Source organism: Syzygium oleosum, unplaced genomic scaffold (genome assembly GCF_021117445.2).
Source record: "Syzygium oleosum isolate NSW1041296 unplaced genomic scaffold, Sole_v2.1 Sole_v2.02, whole genome shotgun sequence".
Lineage (NCBI taxonomy): Eukaryota > Viridiplantae > Streptophyta > Magnoliopsida > Myrtales > Myrtaceae > Syzygium > Syzygium oleosum.
In genome coordinates this window covers 22,365,244-22,386,615 of record NW_026607486.1, presented here as the reverse complement: position 1 = coordinate 22,386,615, position 21,372 = coordinate 22,365,244, and the positions used below count along the sequence as shown (strand labels likewise).

Genomic DNA, 21,372 nt, shown 5'->3' with positions numbered 1-21,372 from the left:
TCGCATCGCATCGCTTTTCGAATTCGTTTCGGGGCTTGTCGTTGTAGCACCTAGACTTTCATGTCGAGTAGCTTTTCCACTTCTCTAGTTGCATCCGCGTCGATTGCATCTATAATTAAGACGCTATTAGCCAATCGTTGCTCTTCAAAGTTTAAGAAAGAGTTCTTTTGGAAGACATTCGTCGAAACCCCCGATTTACTAGCGCGAAACTCGAGCCGAAGTGAACGGTTGAAGCCATAACACACTACTTCTCGTGGCTTATCTTCTACAGTTGCAACTACTACTAAGGAAAAACATGCAAGTACAGTAGACTCAAGATTAGACCGAAGGAGAACAGGATGCTCTTGATTTTGTCTATTCTGCTTTTTGGACACATGGGGAGAGAGAGAGAGAGAGAGAGAGAGAGAGAGAGAGAGAACCCACATGCCAAAACAAAAACAATGTAGTTTTCGCTTTGCTTCTCTCTTGCAGAAGCCTAGTCCGTGATGATTCTGTATTCAAACACAGACGTTCAACACTATAAAAACATATTTATTTACAGAGAGGCCTGTTAATAATGTATGTGCGGAATTACCATACTTTATTCATTTTTACAGTTCCGAACATGTATAGAGTTATATTCAGTGTAGGGCTTGATTAATCGTGCTGCGACCCTACATCATATTTTAATCGTGGTCCCACTCGCGCAAAAGAAAATAAAATATACCTTCGAAATTGAAAAAACTGTGAAATTGGAGAAATGAAATTCAATGCATTCAATAAACACGCAATTGCTATTTGGTAGAACTATAGTGGATCACGGTTAAGGAACAATATGCTATCTAGAGTGTGACTTTTCAGAGCATGTATCATATATAGTTTCTCTTAAACGTTTGTTTTACTTTTAGTTAGTGCACTATTGAGTGGAGTCACAAAGTATGTTCTGAGGAGGGTGAGACTTCATCCTTTCTTTTTTCCTAAAAGGGAGACAATTTGCCTCACACAGTTCCTCCAGGTTCTGATAATCATGTGTTAATCTCAATCTTTGGTCCACATGGAATTAAGTCTTTAATACGCCTCAATGAAGAGCATCAACCGACAAAGACAACTGTTTGGCATGCCCAAACAAAAATTATTTCTTGGTGGGTCACACCAAGATAATTGTTTGCCGGCCCAGGAAGAAGATGAGTGAGAGCTTAATGTGACAAAATCAGTCAAAAGAGACAAAGTCATCACACTTGTTCTTCCAATTCCTGCACTTTGGATCAGAAGAGAGAGTTTGAGATATAGACAGAGTCTAAAAGAAGAAGAACTAATGGTGGAATTTAATCACCCAAGTCTTGTGCTTTTTCCACTTCCTTCTCATATTCAGTGTCATGGTTGTACTTTCTTCAGGTGGGCAACTTACTTCACACTCAAACACATATTCTTTTACTCTGATTTTGTTATTGCCTATGATCCAATGCAAGTGTATTTAAATGCATGGTCTCTCATGGAGTTTTTGCCTTCATCTTCACTTTCACTACTTGTGGAAGCATACTTTGATCTCTCTCACCGATGGCCTCTCTTCTTCTTCTTCTTCAGTCCCTCCTTTTCCTTTCGCTTCCCTGGTTCTTCATCTCTTCCACCGCATCATCAAACCCGATTCCAAAAGTAAGTGCAAGTGCTTACATATATGCATTATGCTCTGTATAATTAAACGAATTTGTCTAAATGAATCCTTATTGCTGGAACTAACTCCTCCTTGTTGCATACAAAAATGAAAATTCTAACTTATTTTTTTCGTTTTTCCGTTTGGTAAACTTGAAGCCTTATGTTGTGTATATGGGAAGTTCTTCAAACGGAGACAGAGAAGATGTTGAAGCTGCAGAATTATCTCACCTGCAACTTCTATCATCTATTAGCTCAAGGTTTACATATTTTGGTCATCTTTGTCTCAACTTATCATTCCTCATTCGATATTCTTTCTAATTGTTGTTTAATTTATCCCCTTTTTTTCTTTCATTTGGCCAGGCAAAAGAGCCAGAAAGTGTCTCTACTCCACCAATATTTCCATGCATTTAGAGGGTTCTCGGCCATGCTCACAGAAAGTGAAGCTTCTAAATTATCTGGTAATGAGTGTTAGGTTCATGAATACTTGGTCATGCTACTTTTACCATTTAGTGCATGACATTTTATCTACGGATGCTGGGTGTGTAGTGTCTGTGGACGGTGGGGTGGGCCAATTTCTGTAAGCTTGTCATAGTCAATCCCTCTCAAATGGGCGTTTATAAAATAATCATAAACTTTCACGCGCGCTTTATGGCTATTCATTTACATCAATTTTAGACAGAAATCATCACCTATTGTGCTCATTGCTCAACAGCAAGCTGTGGAATGATCCTTGCATTATGCCTTCACTGTTCTTCATGGGACTAGCCCCGGTGTTGTGTTCAAAGAGTTTGACTTTTTTCTTTTTTTCGTTTTAATTTTTTCTTTTTTTGTTGCTACAGCTGAAAAACGGGTAAAATATTGTCTATCATTAGATCATGGTTTTCTGCTAACATTTATTGTCCAAGTCTGTCAATATTCTCATCACCAAAACCATGAAGAGGTGAAGAGCCATGCTTGCAGCTTTATTAGTCAAGATTATAGATATGGAGAAGCTGATCTAGCTTTTGTTTTCTTGCTTTTAATGCAGTCGTTTTGTTTGTCCTCTTGTTAAGGTGTTTTGATAATGCAGACATGTTACACGTTGAAAAAACAACCAGCGCACTACAATTTCTAATGGAAGTGTTGGAATGTGTAAAATCAGGTCATGAGGAGGTGCTATCAGTGTTTCCTGATCCTGTGCTTCAACTTCATACAACACGTTCTTGGGATTTTTTGGAAGTGGGGTCAAGTGAACAAGCAAGAAGCCAATATCATCATCCATCCAATGATGTCATAATTGGACTTATTGACACAGGTAGTTAATCTTTCTTAAATATCCTACGCTAAATTTATATCATGGATTCCATTGTTTGCTTTTGTACCAGAGCATAAATAATAAAACCTTTGAGCACTAAAATATTGGATAAGACTTTAGTTTAGGGATCAATCAAGGCAATGCGTGTAATGCCTTGGAAAATTTCAACTTTCTGTAAAGATATATCATCTCTGAGTTCACTTTCTACAATGAAAGTCCAATGACAAGTAATTCAGAGTGCTTCTTGTAGAACACATGGACAGTTCCTGTCATGTTTTCAGAAGAAAACCAGAGGCTGGTTACTCAAGATAAATTGACCCATAGAAGGAAAATTTGTAGTTTCACTCGTATCAAGACAGCCCGCCAAAGAGACTACTCTATCTATTTACAAGCTGACGATTGGTCGGATGACTGTCATGTTGCAAAATCTTATCTTTCATTCCCATGCATATGTATAGATGCTGTTGTAATGAATCCAATGTATCATGTGTTGCTGCAGGAATATGGCCGGAGTCTCCCAGCTTCAGCGACGATGGAGTTGATGAAGTCCCTGCAAGATGGAAGGGAACTTGCATGGAAGCATCAGATTTCAAGAAATCCAATTGCAACAGGTAATTAATCATCCTTGTCCCAAATTCCCTTCATAAGGATTGTTTTTTTTGGTCGAACTTCATAAGGAATTCACCTAAAGAGGAGTTTATAAGTTTAGCAGGTGAGACAGGACTATTGAATTCCACAAAGCCTTCAACCCCCCAACTGTTCTGTCATTGCTGCATTTGGGTTTGTTTTGATTGATCAAAGTTTGTCATTGTGAGCACAAGTGCAGAAAGCTAATAGGCGCAAGATACTATGGCATCCAATCAAGCAACTCTAATGGCACTGGCACCGAATCAACTAAAGCCTCCGGGTCACCAAGGGACTCGGTTGGCCACGGAACACACACGGCCTCCACAGCAGGCGGTGTACTGGTGACCAATGCAAGTTATTATGGCTTAGCCGAAGGAACGGCAAGGGGCGGTTTGCCATCCACCAGGATTGCGAGCTACAAGGCCTGCACCGAAGAGGGTTGCTCTGGCGCGGTCATCCTCAAGGCCATCGATGATGCAATAAGAGATGGAGTCGATATGGTCTCTATTTCAATTGGGTCAAGCTCCATATTTCAGGCTGATTATCTGCATGATCCTATTGCTATTGGTGCATTTCATGCGGAACAGATGGGAGTTTTGGTGGTTTGCTCTGGTGGGAATGATGGGCCTGACCCTTACACTGTTGTAAATACAGCTCCTTGGATTTTCACGGCTGCAGCTTCTAGCATTGACAGGGATTTTCAATCTGCTGTGGTTCTTGGCAATGGGAGAACATATAAGGTAAATTGCCCAACCGAAATCTCTCGCTTTTTTGTACCAATGTGGGAGTTTCTTTTTTGACCATTTGAGCTAGTTGTTATGGCACAGATTTGTCATTCTCCGAAAATTTGTCTTGTAGGGATCTGCTATCAATCTTTCGAACCTCACTAGCTCAAAGAAGTATCCACTTGTGTTTGCTAAGAATGCTGCGGCTAATTTTACCCCTGCAGATGAAGCAAGGTAGGATATCTCACGCTTGCAACTTTAGCATGTAGATATGTGATGGCAGCTTACGTGACAGTCCACTCCAAAGATTTTAATGAAGGTCTGCCTTACAGACGTATTTCTCTTTAGCTTTATACAAGCTGGAAAATTCCCATTTTTTTTTCTCTTTTCTTGTTGGTAAGCTCCTTCCAGTCATATGGCAGTATCTTGTTCTTTAAGTAAGCATCTATTTCAACTATATCTGAGTGCCAAATATTGTACCTATTGTCTAGCACCTCAACACAATGTAAAAATAACATTATGTTGAATCGACCACGACCAAAGAGAGTCCATGATGTTTATGTATTGATGTTTTGCTGATTGCTTCACATACATAGTGGCATTGTTTGTTCAGATATCTGTGGTAGAGGTTCATAAATATTTCTTAATTTGCAATACGAAAGAAAAAACCAACCTGGCACGTTTATGAAATGCATAATTTTACGCGGATGTTTTCCAGGGATAATGTCGTTTCGTTTTTACCATTGTGCAGGAACTGCTTACCAGGATCAATAGATCGGACGAAAGTTGCTGGAAAAATTGTCGTGTGCGTTGACACCGATGCCATGGGGTCTAGGAGAATCAAAAAGCTTGTTGTGGAAGATGCCAAAGCCAAAGGGATGATTCTGATTGGCGATAATCACAATGGAGATCCTTTCGATTCAGGTGTTTTTCCATTCACACAGGTTGACAATGTTGCTGGGTACAAGATTCTAAAGTACATCAGTTCTGCCAAGTGAGTATATCTTACAATGTCCTTACAATAATATGCTGGGTATGATGCAAAAAAAATTGATCCAATTATCTTCGATTAGGTTTCTCTCTATGCAAAGATTATGACAAAATAAACAGGCAATGGTCCAGATGATCTAAATGTCATTGTCCATAGCAGGGATTCATCTGAAATTTTTCGTTCTTTTTGTCATGGGGATACAAATTTGAAATGATTACTGACGATGCTGTTCTGTCCTCGTCCACCATTTCATGATTATATTCCCGAAATGATTCTCGAGTTTAATTCATGTTCCTTTTCTTAGTGTTTGACATTATGCAGTCACTCATCCTTATTTTCCACTAGCACAGATCAACCTATTACACTGTACTGGTTCTCCATCCTTATCGAATGCCAAAATTAAAATTGATCGAATGACTCCGATCGATTGAAGAGTTCCCATTCTTTTATCTCAGCAATTGATGGAAGTGTTCATCAGTTGGTTGTTTTTGTCCCCAAACTTGAGCGAATATGTTATAACTGACATGAGAACTGTGGTCCTCCGGTTCCTCTACTACAGATATCCTACTGCAACCATTTCTAAGACCACCGCGGTTTCTAACCAAAGACCAGCACCAACTGTTGCACTTTTCTCATCAAGAGGTCCTGGAGAGCTAACAGAAAACATTCTTAAGGTTATTTCTTTTTCTGATATGCACATCAAGTATGCGGAATGATATGTATGCGGGTATACACACATTCCTGAAGTTGCATGACATTTTCTTTCAACCCGTCGTTTGCAGCCAGATATAATGGCACCGGGAGTTGCCATTTTAGCGGCGGACATTCCGAAGAATGATCCCGGGAGTGTTCCATTTGGCATGAAGCCATCTAAATTTAGCATAAAATCCGGTACTTCAATGGCTTGTCCTCACGTCACAGGAGCGGCTGCGATAATCAAGTCAGTTCACAAGGAATGGAGTTCTTCAATGATCAGATCCGCACTTATGACAACAGGTATGCCATCAATAAATAGTTCCAAGATCCTCGTAATCAAAATACATCATGATTCATCGTACATAGGACGCAATTTGGTTCAGTAGTGGCGTATCAACTCACTTGATTAATTAGATGGTCCACATCATGACAAGTATGATTATGCAATTGTCATTGACGTGTTAACATTGCTTGATGTCTTCAGCGACCTTCATCAACAACGAGGGTAAGCCACTGACGAACAGTACGAAGAGCCTCGCGAACCCGCACGAAGTCGGAGTCGGAGAAATCAGTCCTTACCGGGCTCTTCACCCGGGATTGGTATTCGAGACCACCACAAAGGACTTCCTCAAGTTCCTCTGCTACTCAGGCTACTCACAAAAGAACATCAGCTCTATGGCCGGTTCCGAATTCCACTGCCCCGAAAACTCCGGCAATGAGCTCATATCCGACATCAATTATCCGTCCATCTCCATAGGCAATCTCAAGCGGCACGGATCGGCAAGAGCCGTCACAAGAACAGTCACAAACGTGGGGCCTGCGAATTCGACATATGTTGCCAGTGTGGACAGTCCCGCGGGACTAATAGTAAGAGTCTACCCAGGTAAGATTGATTTCAGGCAAAATGCGAGGAGGGTATCCTACAATGTCTCGTTCCAAGGGAAAGAGGCTCCTGGCGGCTACAACTTCGGGTCTATAACTTGGTCCGACGGCAGGCACTCCGTCCGTACAGTTTTTGCCGTCAACGTCAAGTGATGTCATGAATTCGAAGTGGTTACTGTTGAGAAGAGAAGAGAAGAGAAGAGGGTGACTGATGATGCAATGTAATTCTCTTGATGATAAAGGCAATTTTTTCTTTGTTCATCAAGAGAATTAACCAATAAAAGTTTTCCCACTGTTTGTATCCCTAACCATCCTTAGAAATAAATTAGAAGGTCCGATATTCATTGTTCATGATGAAAGGACTCATTTATGATATCTGCTGATTTTGCATCTGATGATTAGATACAACTAATCAATGTTCAGTGATAATTAATGCCAAAAGGATACGATTTTTCGGACTTGAACACATCTGGGCATTTACTCAATTGCCACCATCGGTTGCCCGGATTGGAAAGATTAAACCTTTTCTGATACAGGATATGGGAGAGGAGTAATTCTAGTGGGTTAATTTCACGAATCAGTACCCATCAAAGTGAGTGATTAAGACACAAATCAGGAGTATCTCATGTAACATTTTCTGAAGCGCCACTCGTTCGTTGAGAAGAATTTAAGTATATATTCTCATTTATAATAAGTGAAAATAATTCTAACAATCTATGAACTTTGGCTCAATGTGTAATATGATACCTAAACTTTTAATTTACTCAAAATCGTCATTGAATTTTTGTTGGTACATGTTCAATTTAGTCCCTGAACTATATAAAAATATTCAATGTAATCTTTTAATTAATTTAGCTTCAGAGACTACATTGAATATTTACATATAATTAAGGGACTACGTTAAACATGTATCAAAATTTTAGGGATCAAATTATATATTGGATCAAAGTTCAGGGAACATTTGTGTCACTAGATTTCAATACGAAAAGAGAGAAATGTTTTTTTCCTGGTACATAAGGTAATTTCCTCCAAATTTATTACCGAAAAAGATGTAGGAAAATAAGACCGTTTGTTATGTCCTAAAAACAGTCCTACTTTTTGGACAAACAAAGCAAAACATGGAAAGAGAGAGAGAGAGAGAGAGAGAGAGAGAGAGCGTATCTGGATAGATGGCGGCTATAAAAGCGGCTGACGATCATCTTCACGCACGCAAGCAAGAACTAAAACCCAGAGGCAGACCCACAGAGAAAATGACATGAGGGTTTTGAATTTTTTTGGAAGTCGCTCGTTGCGGAGATAATTGGGTTCAGGAGGTCTTGCTGGTTTGGACCAGACCATCGATCCTTGGCTGTTCTATCCTTCCAAGCCCTAGCATGGTGTCAACCCACCAGAAAGGTAAGGCTTTTGTCTTTGTCGCTCTCGTCTCTCTCCTCTTTCCCCCCCTCGAAATGCGTAATTCTGATGTCCAGCGAGATAAAAATGAGGTTTTTTTGGGTGTAGATCTGGAAATTCTTTCTGGGTTTTGCCAGTTTGAAGCTGTGGGATTTTAGAACCCTCATTTCCTTTGAAGATCGTTGCTTGATCCGAAACTTGGGCTCGAGCTTATGCTGCATGTCTTTTCACGCGATTAAAGAATTCGCATGAACGGACTTTTTTAAGCTGTTTTTTTTGTTTGTTATTTTTTTTTTCTCGGGTATGGTTTCTGGGTAACTTTGCCCTGGTTAAGAAGGTTGTATTTGTCAGATTTGCAAGATTCTCCTGTAAGCTGTTGTATTATTGACCTCCAGGGAAGGAGAATGTATCATATCATGAGTAAAGGTCATCGAGGCGGATTCTGGGAGTTGTTGTGAGGGAAACTACTTGTTCCGAAGAGCTTTTTGGGCGGTCTGTTGTTGTTGTTGTAGTGGTAATACATCAGCTTTCTTTACAGTGTTAATCTCCCCAGAGTTTGTAAATGCAAGGAGGTTCAGGTTTCAATGCTGTACCTCCAGCTTTCGATAAGTCAAGGGTTTTGGATGTCAAGCCTCTGCGGAGTCTAAAGCCCATCTTCCCGAATGCTAATGAAGCTCCACCCTTTGTGTGTCCATCTCCCAGCGGTCCCTTTCCTCCGGGTTATTCGCCATTTTACCCTTTTAGCATGCCGCCACCGTCCGAGACGCCTGAAGTCAACCAGCCAGAGGAACCCCCAACATGGACTCCTCCGGCTGCTCCGGCCCCGATTCGTTCTTTTAGAACCCCTGAGATGGCAAATGGAGATGTAGATCAATCGGGGAAAGAAGCTGGGCCTTCCAATAGTAAAAAGCGTAGTTCTTCTCGTACACGTGGGTCTACTTCTTCCCAGAAGAAGGAAAAGAGGAGCAAATTTGAACTTAATCCGGCTATCACGTCAAATTATGTTGTTCCAATTAGTCAAGCGCAAAGAGATGATGGGAGCAGGGACGTGGTTGATTGTGTACTAATCACATTTGAAGGGCTCCGTAGGAGGCTTAGCCAGTTGGAGGATGCCAAGGAAGTTCCTAGTGGATTAGCAAGGAGGTCAGACTTGAGGGCTGCCAATATTTTGATGACCAAAGGATTTAGGACGAACATGAGGAAGAGAATTGGAGTTGTCCCTGGGGTTGAAATTGGGGACATTTTCTTTTTTCGGATGGAGTTGTGTATGGTGGGTCTGCATTCTCAGTCTATGGGAGGAATTGACTGGATAGGTGGCAAGGGTTCTTTGGATGAAGAACCACTAGCTGTAAGCATCGTATCATCTGGATATTACGATGACGATGCAGAAGACAAGGATGTTTTGATCTACAGTGGCCAAGGTGGGGCCATGACCCGAGATAAGCCTGTTGGTGACCAGAAACTTGAAAGGGGTAATCTTGCTCTGGAAAGAAGCATGCGTCGAGCCAATGAGGTCAGAGTTATTCGGGGCATCAGAGATGTAGCCAATCCGAACGCAAAGATCTATGTATATGATGGCCTGTATGTTATACAAGAGTCGTGGATGGAGAAAGGCAAATCTGGTGCAAATACTTTTAAATACAAGCTTGTGAGGGTGCCGGGGCAGCTCGAAGCCTTTGCTGTTTGGAAATCAATTGAAAAGTGGAAGGAAAATGTCTCATCCCGTCCTGGACTTATACTTCCGGATTTGACTTCTGGGGCCGAGACAATTGCTGTTTCCCTTGTAAATGATATTGACGATGAAAAAGGACCTGCTTACTTTACTTATTGTTCTACTCCAAAGTACTCCAAAACATTTGCAATAGTGCAGTCCTCTTATGGATGCAGCTGTCGTAAAGGATGTGCTGCTGGTGATCTTAACTGTGCATGTATCAGGAAAAATAGTGGCGATCTTCCATATACTGCCAATGGGGTTCTGGTGAGCCGAAAGCCGCTTGTGTATGAATGTGGCCCTTCCTGTCCATGCGGGCCTAACTGCAAAATTCGAGTCTCACAGAGTGGTTTGAAAGTCCGTCTGGAGGTGTTCAAGACAAAAGATAGGGGTTGGGGCATACGATCATATGATCCTATCCGAGCTGGTGCTTTTATATGCGAATATACTGGAGAAGTCATTGACAAAGACAGACTAAAGAAGAAGCTGCAGGAAGGTGATAATGATGAGTACATCTTTGACTCAAGCCGTAGCTACGAACCATTCAAGTGGAATTATGAACCTGGATTGCTAGGAGAAGAGGCTACAAATGGCGCTTCAGAGGATTCTGATATCCCTTCTCCAATAATTATGACTGCCAAGGACTTTGGAAATGTGGCTCGCTTCATTAATCATAGTTGCAACCCAAATGTCTTTTGGCAACCCGTTATTTATGAAGAAAACAATGAGTCTTTCCTTCACATTGCCTTTTTTGCAGTTAGACATATTCCTCCGATGGCGGAGTTGACTTATGATTATGGAACTCTGCCTCAAGAAGGTGATAATGGCTTAAACTTAAGGAAAAAGAAATGCCTCTGTGGATCATCGAAATGCCGTGGTTATTTTGTGTTATAGTTCTAGGTACTGGAAAGTGGATGAGCATGACGCAGCATTGCATGGTCTAAGCTATAAGGTTGGTATTCTTTTCACACTATAACTGATGCCAAGCTTTTTGTGAAGATGCAAATACTACTTTATAGTCTCTGTTCATGGCATGTGGGGTTCAATTAGATACCCATATATGTTAAGGATCTTGTGGTTTACACGTCAAAAACCCTCTTGATATGCTGCTATTTATGCGGCTTGTCATAGATAATACTGGAAAACATGAGATATCTCCTTTTTCTATATAGCAGCCAAAACTAATCTTCAACATACATGTTCTAACCACAAACCCCCCCAACCCCCCCCCCCACCAAAACCAAATCTTTTAGAGTGTTTCTCAGACAAGCAAAAGTGTTGAATAATGTTTAGTCTCTTGTTCTTAAGCACTAGAAGGAGTCTTACACTTCGGTCTTCTGTGGCAAAGATAATCAATTTGTGCTTTTTGGGACAAAATTTTGCTGAATAAAAAAAACGGAGGATTTGAAGTTTCATTTTCATTGCACTGGAATGTGGTTTAAATTTTTTAGCTTCTCTGTCATGTTTTCTGGCTTTGTCCTGCGTTTTCTTTGTTGTGCTTCCTGTATGTTTGGATAATGTACTCCCCATTTTCCTCAAAAGGTTTTGTCTCTTAGAAAAAAGGGTTTGGAATTAGTTTCATTTTTTAGCTTCTCTTTTGTGTTTTCTGGCTTTGTGCGTTTTCTTTGTTGGACTTCTTTTATACTTGAGTAATCCTCTTTTCCGCGAAAAATTTTGTCGCTTAGAAAAAAGGGTCAGAATAAGTCTCTCTCTCCCCCCCTCTGCCTCCGCGCTTGCGTGTTTTGGATTTAGATCCTTTATTATCAATGTTTTGGATTATGAGGACAGTCCTCTTCTTTATTAGTGTGGGATTTAACTAAAATCTTTTAGGAACTTCTTGTATTTTCCTCTTTGATCAATTTAAATCTTTAAAGATGGATCACAGGTTAACTTTGATTATTGTTGAAGTGAAGTCTATAACGTAATATCGATATACCTTTAATTTATGTCTCGTGTAGTTGTGTTCATGCTTCAGCTTCTTCTTGTTGTCTGATTCTGTTCAACTCTCATTGATACATGATACGAGATGTCTACATGCATCCGTTTTGGTGCATCTTTCCATCTGTTTGGTGTGCAAATCACTCATTTAAACCTTTATTATTCAAGATAATCCTTTTAAACGCATCTTCAATAATGTATATTTCTCTGCTTGGAGGAATGTACATAGGAGTAGACACATGTAATTGGATTTTCCTTGTACATTAGTTGGAATTTTCTGTCTTGTGGGAGAGGAAGTAAGCTTTTTACAACACAGGATAGAACGATGCTGCTTCTTGAACATAGTATTATTCACATTGTTTGAGCTCTTCACATACTTTTCTTTTCATGTTTGTAACAGCAATTTTGAGTCAGAACTCCCGTTGGGAACTGGTTGCTCTGCGTAGTACTTTTTGGAAGCCAAAGATGGTATGGTCAATCAAGCGTCATTTTGTTGTAGCATCAGCCGTTAATATAACCTCATCAGAGACTGGACTTGAAGGAATCCTTTTGGAAGTAGCCTTTTGCTTTTCGAATTTGTGGATAAGGGTATTGACTTAGGTATTGTCTATGTCCTATTATGGCCTTTTGTACAACTAGCTTGGTTCCCCTTGTAGCTTCTGCCTCCGAAATTTTGCTTTCGACGAAGACTTCTGGAGCTAGTTGACGTTTGGAATGAATTACAGATTCCTAGTATTTGAACGTGGAATGAAATAGATGAAGGGGATGAAAATTTCCAGTTCATGCCGGGGTTTTTTACTGTTTGATTTAAGTTTTACTGCCAAAAGATTAGCACTGACTATCCTGAGCATGAAAACAACACATTGATTTTAGATACTTTGAATTTTTGAACTTGGAGAGGACCAAAAAATGCCAGACTACTGAAACTTTGGGCGCAGCTAGCTTTTCCCAACTACCAATTGGCTAGGAGATACGATGACTTTGATTTTAGATACTTTTCATCAAATTAAGACAAGCTACCTCTTCTAATAGCTAAGGATAGCAGTCCCAATGACATTGACTCAGTGAAAGACCAAAAGCATAGCTCACAAGAGAGAGTTCAGCAGAAAGCTGGTTGAAACAAAACTTCTTTTTGCGATTTAGTTAGTCGAACATGTTTTTTATGCTGAATATTGGTTACATAATTATAAAATATCTACAGTTAAAGAAAACACCCATAATTCTCGTTTCTAACAAATAGAAGAAACCATTTTCCCAAACGGAACCAATCTCTTAAAAAACACTTATTACTTCACTTTCTTCGATACCCATTATTTCAAATGAAATCCAAATACTCGAAAATATTTTCAGTAGCACTTTTTTTTCTGCATATCACTAAATAAATGAAAAATAATTATTTTCCTTAAAAATGTTTCGAAAAGCATTTTTCTTTATAAGGAAATTTTATCTGAAACAAACAGCCTTAATCTGAGTTAATTTATACAAAAGTCGATGGGGCAAATTCGTACGACTTGTCCTCCTCTATGCAAAAACAGAGAAGAAGTTCCACGAGTAAACCCGGTTCGAGATACATCCGGAATTCCGAACGCCATCTCTTAGTTGCTAGTTTTTGCTGCACGTTTAGGATACAGATGAAAGAGGAGAGTCCATTTACGATACAAGTACTTCATCAGAACTTGCAAAGTAGATGTAGCAGCAACAACATTGGAAGAGAAACTCAGAATTTGAATAAGATACACTATCATGATGATTCAACAGAGTTTCTAGAATGAATGGATGTCTGACATGACATTCTGAGGCTTAGTTGTTGATAATTGTAACCAGTCTTTCTTTTTTTCTTTTTTGGTTGAATTTACACAATCCTTCACCGACAAAACACACCCGCCCATATGCATGAGAGGAGGGGGGCTCAAACCTATTGCAAACAAGAGTCGGAAGCAAGTGAATACCGAGAGATCACGTGGATTATACAACTCTAGACCTATCCTGTGTGCCTAGGGGTTGAAAGAGGATGCGACTGTTTAAGGAGCCTGAGGTTTAGCTATCCTCAGAGGTTACCGGAACTTGGTCTCGCTCGGTTTGCTTCCCCTAAATGCTGAAAGAGAGAAGAATGACCTCGACGCTGAAAAAGAGAAGCATGCAATTAATTAGGGTCTACACCACACCAATTCCTGATTTTAGGAGAAGTGGATAGGGTGATATCAAATAGAAAGATCTGCAACAAAGATATCGAGAAACTCGCCAACCACGATGACCCACCTTTTGTCGTAGAAGCTCCAGCTGTAACATGACTGTCATGAAACTTATGACCACCCAAATGAGCTGCGTCAAAAGCATTCCAGAAATGAGAACTACGAGATTGCGATAACCCACTATGCAGTAATTTTGCTGATAAAATCAAGTCAAGCAAGCAAAAAGTGGTTTTAGGAAGAATAGGAGCAGGGATATCGTAGTCTACAAGTTCCTGCTCAACAAAAATGACTAAAACCATTACAAGAATTTTAAATACGATGAAGAAAGGACCAGAAAAAATTTAAATCTAACTGGCAGAAAAGAAGCATAGTAAAGTCAAGAGTCAATTCACCAGAGATTTGATCATTAGCGACAAGATTCTTTGCATGAAGTGCCTTCAATAGATTTTCAGTGCTCCTCTTGCTAGAAACTTTAGGGTCATCCACATCATCCTCTCCCTCAGAAAACACGGATGGGCTAGACCAACCAGACGTGTTTCCATCACCCTTGCTCTTTCGAGCAAATTTCAATAGTCTCTTCAATCCTTTAGGAGCATCTTTCTGGTATATCATGGAAGGAGGATTTTCGGCATTACCCCACTCACAAATGTCAGGTTCACTACTTTCTTCTTGCAGCATCTGTGATAAAGAATGGCGTACCCGTGGACTTGACGATCCAATTGGTATAACATTGGCATGAGATAGTACTTCAGAGACAGGGTCATCACATAGATTTGGTGGATCCTGATGCTCTTCAATTTCTACCCACGCCATGGGAGAGATGGTCGATTCTTCTCCAGTACAGACATCTAAAGGTTCTGTAATATTTTTTGAACCATAATCACCCTCATGAACCACTTGATCCATGTTATCAGCTTCATCACACTCCTGAGTGCTACTTTCCTGTGTTTCTGGCTCCGCAGTAGCATCAGTTACAGCCACTGATGCACCATCTACCACTTCATGCTGACTCATCAGGTCAGAAACAACACCAATTTGCTCATTCTTTTGTTCTTCGCTCGAATTTCCACAACTAGTCACGGGTTCCACCAGCTCAGTGGGTTTTTTCTTTGCAGAAGGAGAAACAAGAGGACCAGTTCCAGAGCTCTTACGGAGGGGTTTTGATTCCAAGGGCACCACACTGCTTTTCTTGGTTACCTTGTTATAGAAACTAGGCTTAGAAGAAACTACACCAGAGCCATCTAAAGAAGCGGTCACGGCTTTACTTTTCCCAGTTCTGGTCGTTTTAGTCACTGGTTGCGGCTTCTTATCATCCACACTCTTCATGATCCTCTGCTTATTTGATTGGGCTTCTCTGACATTCTTTTGTTGCGTAAGGGGTTTTTCTGACTTGGGTTTTGGGCGAGAGAGCGATGGCGTAGGACCCGCTGGCTGAGGTTTGCGACGAGTTGGTGTAGAACCTGTAGAAGATAAGGCACCAGAAGTCTTAGCTGGTGATGTTCCCGTGGTTCTTGTTGTTGGAGTTGATGGCCACGATTTACGTGTCGCAGGTACAAGGGATGTTTTTGGAGAAGCCTTCTTTATGGAAGGATTTGGGGTTTCTCTCTTAACTTTTGCAGGTTGAGATGCGGTATTGAGTGGCTTCTGGGGCTTCTTCGAGGAAGTCTTTTTGCCGGTATCATTTATATTAGTGGAGACCATTTCAGCTTTCCTCTCATTTAGAGTTCGTTGCATGGCTCTAAATCGTGCTTGTTTTTCTGCTCGTTTTCCAGCATTCTCTCCTCGAAGCCTCTCATCCCTCTTCTGTCTATATCGATCATAAAACCCACCTCTCTGCTCAACAGGAACTTCTTGACTTCCACTGAGTTCAGCTTTATTAGAAGTATTCTTAGTTTCCATCATTTTTAGCATCATCTGGCTCAACTCCTCTTCTTTCTGCCGATTCCATTCAGCTGAGGATATTGGCCTATCATTAGTTTCTTCTCCTTGGACTACTGCTCTACTGTCTGAGACATTACCTACCAGAGGAGAGCCCCCCCTTTCCCATTCTTCCAATCTTACATCTTCATCAGTCTGAACAGTACGTTGACTTTCAGACATAACATTCACTTCTGCAGTCACTTCTGCTGAATCCTTCGGAACCTCTTCCACGGTATCGCCTGAACATACTGGAGTAATATCTGGATTAATCTCTGACTCATGTTGGAACGAGGAAGAGCCCCCCATACCAGCACTCCATCGCCTCAAGACAGATTTATTTGCACCTATAGATAAGTTAACTAATGACCTCTTTTTCTCAATCTCGACAGCGTGATCCCTTTGCTTACTTTCGAAAAGATTGATTCGATCCTGAACACTCATTCGTAGATCATTTTCTGGTTTTTTATTAGGTTGCTCAGATCCCTCTTCATCAATGTCATTAGCAACGGTCCTTTCTCTAGCTGGAAAATAATTGAGGCTCTTGATTGTTAGGGCAGCGGCCCTACGGGACCCACCTCTCCCTATTTGAACCCTGCGCATTGGCGATGCTGACCTTCTACGTGATGCCGATCGTAACATACTGCGACTTCTTTCTGCAGATGTTTGATCTTCATCATTAGAATCTGAAGAATCCTCACTTCCTGTCGAGCTCTGTCGCTCAACTTGTGCAACTTTCGCTGGTGAAACATTGTACTGTACAGGCATGTCCGTGTTTACTGCCTTTGATATCAAATTACTCCTCTCCTTCCTAGCAAAATCCGCATCCTTTGAATCACATTTGATTGAGGATTTCTCCTCGGAATCAACAAACTGGCTGTTTTTGCTTGTTTCTAGAACCCTATGCAGAGCATTCCTGCAATGAGTATCCACTTAATTTACTATCACGAAATCATTCAGAGGAAAGAAAAACCTAGGAAGATATAAGGCCCCTGCATTGCATGGCTAACTTACTCCAATTCTGCTGCTCCAAGAAGTTGAGAGAAATCTGCTATGTTGTTCATCTCTTCAACAGAATAGGTGTCGCCTGCAACTTGGCCAAAAGCTGCCGCTAACTCCCCCCTCAACACCATGAGCCTCAAATCCATAGCTCGCAACAGTTCATTCCTGATTTCAATACAACAAAAATGAGCAAGGTAGAATAGTCATGAGCATAGGCATAAAAGTATGAGCAGCAAAACGACATTGCAACCCAATTATGCCAAAGAACGAGAGTCAACCTTGAAGCATCTGCTGATTCAGCGTCTGTTCCGGGCTGTTAGGAGGAAAAACATGTCAATTGCTCGTTTAAAGCATAATTTTGTATATGAAAAGAGGTATTGTAGGACACTGAGACACATAATATTTACTTGGGGGAACAAAGAAACTTGAAACTTCCTCGCTTCCTCCAATTGAGACATCTCATCTCTTATCGGTTTGGTTATGGTCGCAAGACTTCGTGAACCGACAATATGCAGAAAACTGGGACAGAAATCAAATTTTTTGTATGTTAAGATTCTTAGAAATCAATACCTTGTCTCAACAAGGTTAATACCAAAAAAAATCAAAGTAAGCATAAGGTATGTACTTGTTAAAAGTAGATTTTGTGAACCATCTTGACCCAGAAAGATTGTCCGGAAGCTGTATTTTAAAGTTACAGTTGGAGCCTTCCGTGTACAAGTCTCTCAGAGCAGGAATGTAGGGAAGTAATTGATCCAAACCTCCAGTTGCCAACTTTTCCACCTTGTTATCAATACAACCACATGCTTCAAACCTGGGAAACCCCCAAAACATTTTCAGGCAAGTATATATAGTAACAAGAAATTTCTTAAGAAGCACCCCAAAAAAAAGTTCAGATGCCAAGATGTCGACTAATAGCAACACCAGCAAGATGGAAAGCAAGAGAGTGACCAAAAAAAGAAATAAAAAACAGGATTATAGAACTTCTGGCTGCAGGAGATTCGCTCTTAGATTTGAATGAAGAGACAAATCCAAACATTTCAAGGCAGCCATCGCTTACATGAAAAGATATTCAGCGCCAGCAAATAGCCAAGTTCTTAACCAGAAGAAGGCAGTAGCAGGCCACTTAGTACATAACATAAGAACAGTAATAAGCATCCCAATTAGCCTCACTCTACTTTAATCGAATCGATCTAAAGGTCAGAAAAATACAGGCTTGAAGGTTTGCAGTTGAGGTTTTTAATTCCATACTTAGAAACTTCTCAGATGAAAATTCTCTGTATGATTTCCAGGATGGTCATTGTTGACAGATAAAAAGAGGCCACTTTCTTCTTTTATCAGTGATAAAGTGCAGGCTAAATATTAACAAAGGGCACTCAAGTTCATGACCTCATCGTCATCATCAAGGGCTGAAACGAATTCATTCTTGTATATGAACTCCTAATTCATTGCATAGAACACTCACACACGTAGAGAACTCTCGTTACTTCTACATTGTGACTAGGGTGGGTAACTCTCTGCCAAACTCCCCACTGTAAGTCTTGCAAAAAGAAGCCAGACTAACCTCTCCTGCCCGGATGAAATCTGAAATGAAGCATATTCCAAAACGGCATCTGAGTCTATATCGCCCCCCATCTCAGAAACTTAGGCACCTGAAAAGCAGGAAAAATAATGTTAAGGAGTAGAAAACTGTACGGATACATCCAACATTGTCATATATGATATAACTAAGGAAAGTGCAGGCACAGAGAGAACATGGAAAGCCCAAAACCATTAACGATAAATCCCACTGGTTCCAAAAGAGTAATTTGCTTGGACTTAAGTCAACCACCGGCAGTTTAGATGAATCAGGAACTTCGAGTGTCAAATCGAATGAGAAAAGCAAGGCCTGGTGCAAAGTATGCAACAAACAATCAAAATTAGCATACTGATGAATGCAAAATCTGGCAGACCTCCTATTCTATAAATCCATGTTTGGTGCAGCTACTTACACGCTATACCCTCTTAACATTGACATGTGCTTGTGGATATCACTTAATGATTCGTAATTGAAGTAAGAGTACTGGTACTTCAGGGACAACATTGCAGCCAACAAATCCAATTAGGAAAAAAAAAAAATTCGGAAACCCGTTTTGCCCAAATGCTTACGGCTCAAGCTTTTGGACATAGCACAACTTGATGCCATTTCACACAAGAAACAACCAAGAGAGAAACTGAATCAACCCCAAGCAAAATTCAGTACGGCAAGCTCATTCCCACCGGGAGCTCGCAAGCAGATGCACCCATTTCAAGCGCTGCAACCGTATACTCACAACTGAATTTCCTCAACCGCAACTGGGACGAACTCGATTCAGTTCAGATCTAGCGAATCAAGAAGAGAACGCGACCACCACCGACACCACTCATGGAGGCACAAGTACAGCGACCCAACACACCAATCAAGACAAGGACTTTCAAATCTTGACCGAGATGCAATAAGCACCCTTTCTGCCAAGAAAATGCCAGCGCCCTCTAGACCAACAAAACCCAGGAACCCAAAATGCAGGGCGCCTTGCAAAAGCTCACTCAAAGACCCGCAACGCCAAAAAAAAAAAAAACAAACAAGAAAAGGAAAATGGGGAAGGAAAAAAAAAATTCAAACTGGAACCTTTAACGCGAAGACAGAAGAAACAAGACGATGGGATTTGTGCGAGGACGAGAATGCGCGCTATACCTGAATGGATTTAACAATGGCGAGCAAATCCGAGGGAGAGCGGGGCAAGGGTAAGACAAGAAAGAGAGCAGCCTAAGCTCCAGAGAAGCAAGAAGAAGAAGAAGCTAAATGCACTCGGATTTTAAAAAATAAATAAATGAAAAAGTGGGAAAAACAAGAATATATAAAGCGGACAATAGCGCGATGATTGCGTTCTCAACTTACCATGATGTCACATAGGAGTATTACGGCAAGTGGGGCACGGTTCACGCGCCCGACCGGCGCGTGCGCTTCACGCGACCCTCTTTGAAGCCATGTGGTCCTATCCCTTTTTTTTTTTTTTTTGAAAAAAAATCACAAAAAATCTCAAATTATATCTATCGCGACATATTTATCTTAAATTTTTGTACATGTGCGATATATATATACCACCCTCTGTCAAGATCCCGTCAATGAACATCATTAAAATCTGCCTATAAGGACGTCGGAAAGCAAATTGTGTCGACACGGCGTCCACATGGCTTGAGTAAAATAAACACGACATTGGTTTTGAATGAAAAAATTCATCTGGCAGAAATATCGACAGAGGGTAAATGTGTCACATAGGTATAAATTAAAGTTTATGGTGTTTTAGGATTTTTTACGTCACAAAAAAATTATAGGGTAAATATACCACGATTATCATGATTTGGGGTTTTTGGTGATTTTTCGCTCTCTACTTTTCATCTTTTCATTCGATTATTAATTATAATTGCAAAGGCCGCATGCTTGGGCTCTTGTTAAGAGGCCTTAATCTGAAAGTGACTGTCGTCGTGTCCACCTTCTTTAATAATATAATTAGTGTTCGAGGGACCCAATCTCCCAATGCCATAGGATTCAAATTCATGGAGCCTCTTGGAGGGAAGGGAATTGAATATTACGAATAATCAATTCATTGATTGCGATATTTGATTGACCGACAATATAAATCTCCAATAATGGAATCTTTGGGGGGGTTTTGCCACAGATTTCAGGGAAGTATATCCCCACACGGCTTAAATTTAATGAGTGAATCTGTCTTTTCTTAAGGACTTCAGTAGAAAGTTTAATTCTTCTTTGTTCACACCCCCCCCCCTCCCTCTCAAAAGTGTTCCCATATATTTTCCAGCCTCGTATCTAAAACAATTCAAATGCAAACTCGACCAAAACCCCAGCTCGTAAATTTTGGAAAAATAACGAGTAAGCTACATTTTCAAACATCGCCGGCACGTCGCGTACCCAAATTTAACCTGAGCAATTGATGAATTCCAGCAAAGACAAACCACAAGCCATAATGTCTAATTGAGCAATAAACACTGTTTGCATGCCCGATATAAAATGTTTTTTTTTGTTTTTTTACCAATTGTAAACGCATCCAGAGATTGATCCAAAAAAAAATGACATTGTAATTCCTGGGGGAACTTAGCAGAGCCCCACTAGAAGATTACCCCCGAAGAACAGGACACGAAAAAAGATGATGAAACTCAGCTAACCTTCCAACAAAGATTTAATTATTCTAGGACCCCACAGCCCCTTTCATTTGACTTGGCTCTTGTCATGTTCATATCCGAGTCGCATCAAAGGACGATGAACCTCCTCGCGGCAGATTTCTCCTCTAAAAAATCGGCCACATCAATTTCTTCTGGGCCTGGCTTGCAAAAAGGCT

The 21,372-nt window shown here is 40.6% G+C and overlaps 3 protein-coding genes across 8 annotated transcripts; 2 read left to right on the top strand and 1 right to left on the bottom strand.

Moving 5' to 3' along the window:
- The first annotated feature begins 1,212 nt into the window (after positions 1-1,212).
- LOC115684898 (CO(2)-response secreted protease-like) lies at positions 1,213-7,198 on the top strand. 3 transcript variants are annotated; one of them, XM_056308771.1, is made up of 12 exons: positions 1,213-1,374; positions 1,564-1,632; positions 1,789-1,889; positions 1,993-2,090; positions 2,774-2,926; positions 3,426-3,537; positions 3,753-4,293; positions 4,412-4,512; positions 5,030-5,272; positions 5,829-5,943; positions 6,052-6,265; positions 6,450-7,198. In XM_056308771.1, exons 3-12 carry the CDS (start codon positions 1,804-1,806, stop codon positions 6,998-7,000), a joined length of 2,214 nt encoding a protein of 737 aa, XP_056164746.1. In that variant the 5' UTR covers positions 1,213-1,374; positions 1,564-1,632; positions 1,789-1,803; the 3' UTR covers positions 7,001-7,198. The 3 variants fall into 3 exon arrangements, with proteins under 3 accessions (XP_056164746.1, XP_056164747.1, XP_030465701.1); XM_056308772.1 differs by lacking the exon at positions 1,564-1,632 and having other exon boundaries at positions 1,218-1,374; XM_030609841.2 differs by lacking the exon at positions 1,213-1,374 and having other exon boundaries at positions 1,438-1,632.
- Positions 7,199-7,988: 790 nt separating this feature from the next.
- Positions 7,989-12,669, top strand: LOC115684855 (histone-lysine N-methyltransferase, H3 lysine-9 specific SUVH1-like). Of its 3 annotated transcripts, none has more exons than XM_056308219.1 (3): positions 7,989-8,242; positions 8,635-10,902; positions 12,289-12,669. In XM_056308219.1, exon 2 carries the CDS (start codon positions 8,802-8,804, stop codon positions 10,842-10,844), a length of 2,043 nt encoding a protein of 680 aa, XP_056164194.1. In that variant the 5' UTR covers positions 7,989-8,242; positions 8,635-8,801; the 3' UTR covers positions 10,845-10,902; positions 12,289-12,669. The 3 variants fall into 3 exon arrangements, with proteins under 3 accessions (XP_056164194.1, XP_030465642.1, XP_056164195.1); XM_030609782.2 differs by having other exon boundaries at positions 8,591-10,902; XM_056308220.1 differs by having other exon boundaries at positions 8,348-10,902.
- Positions 12,670-13,592: 923 nt separating this feature from the next.
- Positions 13,593-19,855, bottom strand: LOC115684848 (uncharacterized). Of its 2 annotated transcripts, none has more exons than XM_030609762.2 (9): positions 19,710-19,855; positions 18,561-18,648; positions 17,625-17,810; positions 17,407-17,518; positions 17,278-17,312; positions 17,012-17,164; positions 14,473-16,913; positions 14,148-14,210; positions 13,593-14,010 (listed from the first exon to the last, which is right to left on the bottom strand). In XM_030609762.2, the coding sequence occupies exons 2-9, from the start codon at positions 18,629-18,631 to the stop codon at positions 13,943-13,945; spliced, it is 3,129 nt and encodes a 1,042-aa protein (XP_030465622.1). In that variant the 5' UTR covers positions 18,632-18,648; positions 19,710-19,855; the 3' UTR covers positions 13,593-13,942. The 2 variants fall into 2 exon arrangements, with proteins under 2 accessions (XP_030465622.1, XP_030465621.1); XM_030609761.2 differs by having other exon boundaries at positions 19,644-19,757.
- Positions 19,856-21,372: the final 1,517 nt, after the last annotated feature.

Bases quoted from the DNA above. Each gene is read 5' to 3' on its own strand.
- LOC115684848 (XM_030609762.2), bottom strand. From the start codon at position 18,631: ATGGGGGGCGATATAGACTCAGATGCCGTTTTGGAATATGCTTCATTT. The intron at 17,313-17,406 runs GTAAATATTATG...TCCTCCTAACAG, and splicing joins AAGTTTCTTTGTTCCCCCAA to CCCGGAACAGACGCTGAATC. The intron at 14,011-14,147 runs GTGGGTCATCGT...TCTCTTTTTCAG, and splicing joins TGGAGCTTCTACGACAAAAG to CGTCGAGGTCATTCTTCTCT.
- LOC115684855 (XM_056308219.1), top strand. From the start codon at position 8,802: ATGCAAGGAGGTTCAGGTTTCAATGCTGTACCTCCAGCTTTCGATAAG.
- LOC115684898 (XM_030609841.2), top strand. From the start codon at position 1,537: ATGGCCTCTCTTCTTCTTCTTCTTCAGTCCCTCCTTTTCCTTTCGCTT. The intron at 1,890-1,992 runs GTTTACATATTT...TCATTTGGCCAG, and splicing joins CTATCATCTATTAGCTCAAG to GCAAAAGAGCCAGAAAGTGT. The intron at 4,513-5,029 runs GTAGGATATCTC...ACCATTGTGCAG, and splicing joins ACCCCTGCAGATGAAGCAAG to GAACTGCTTACCAGGATCAA.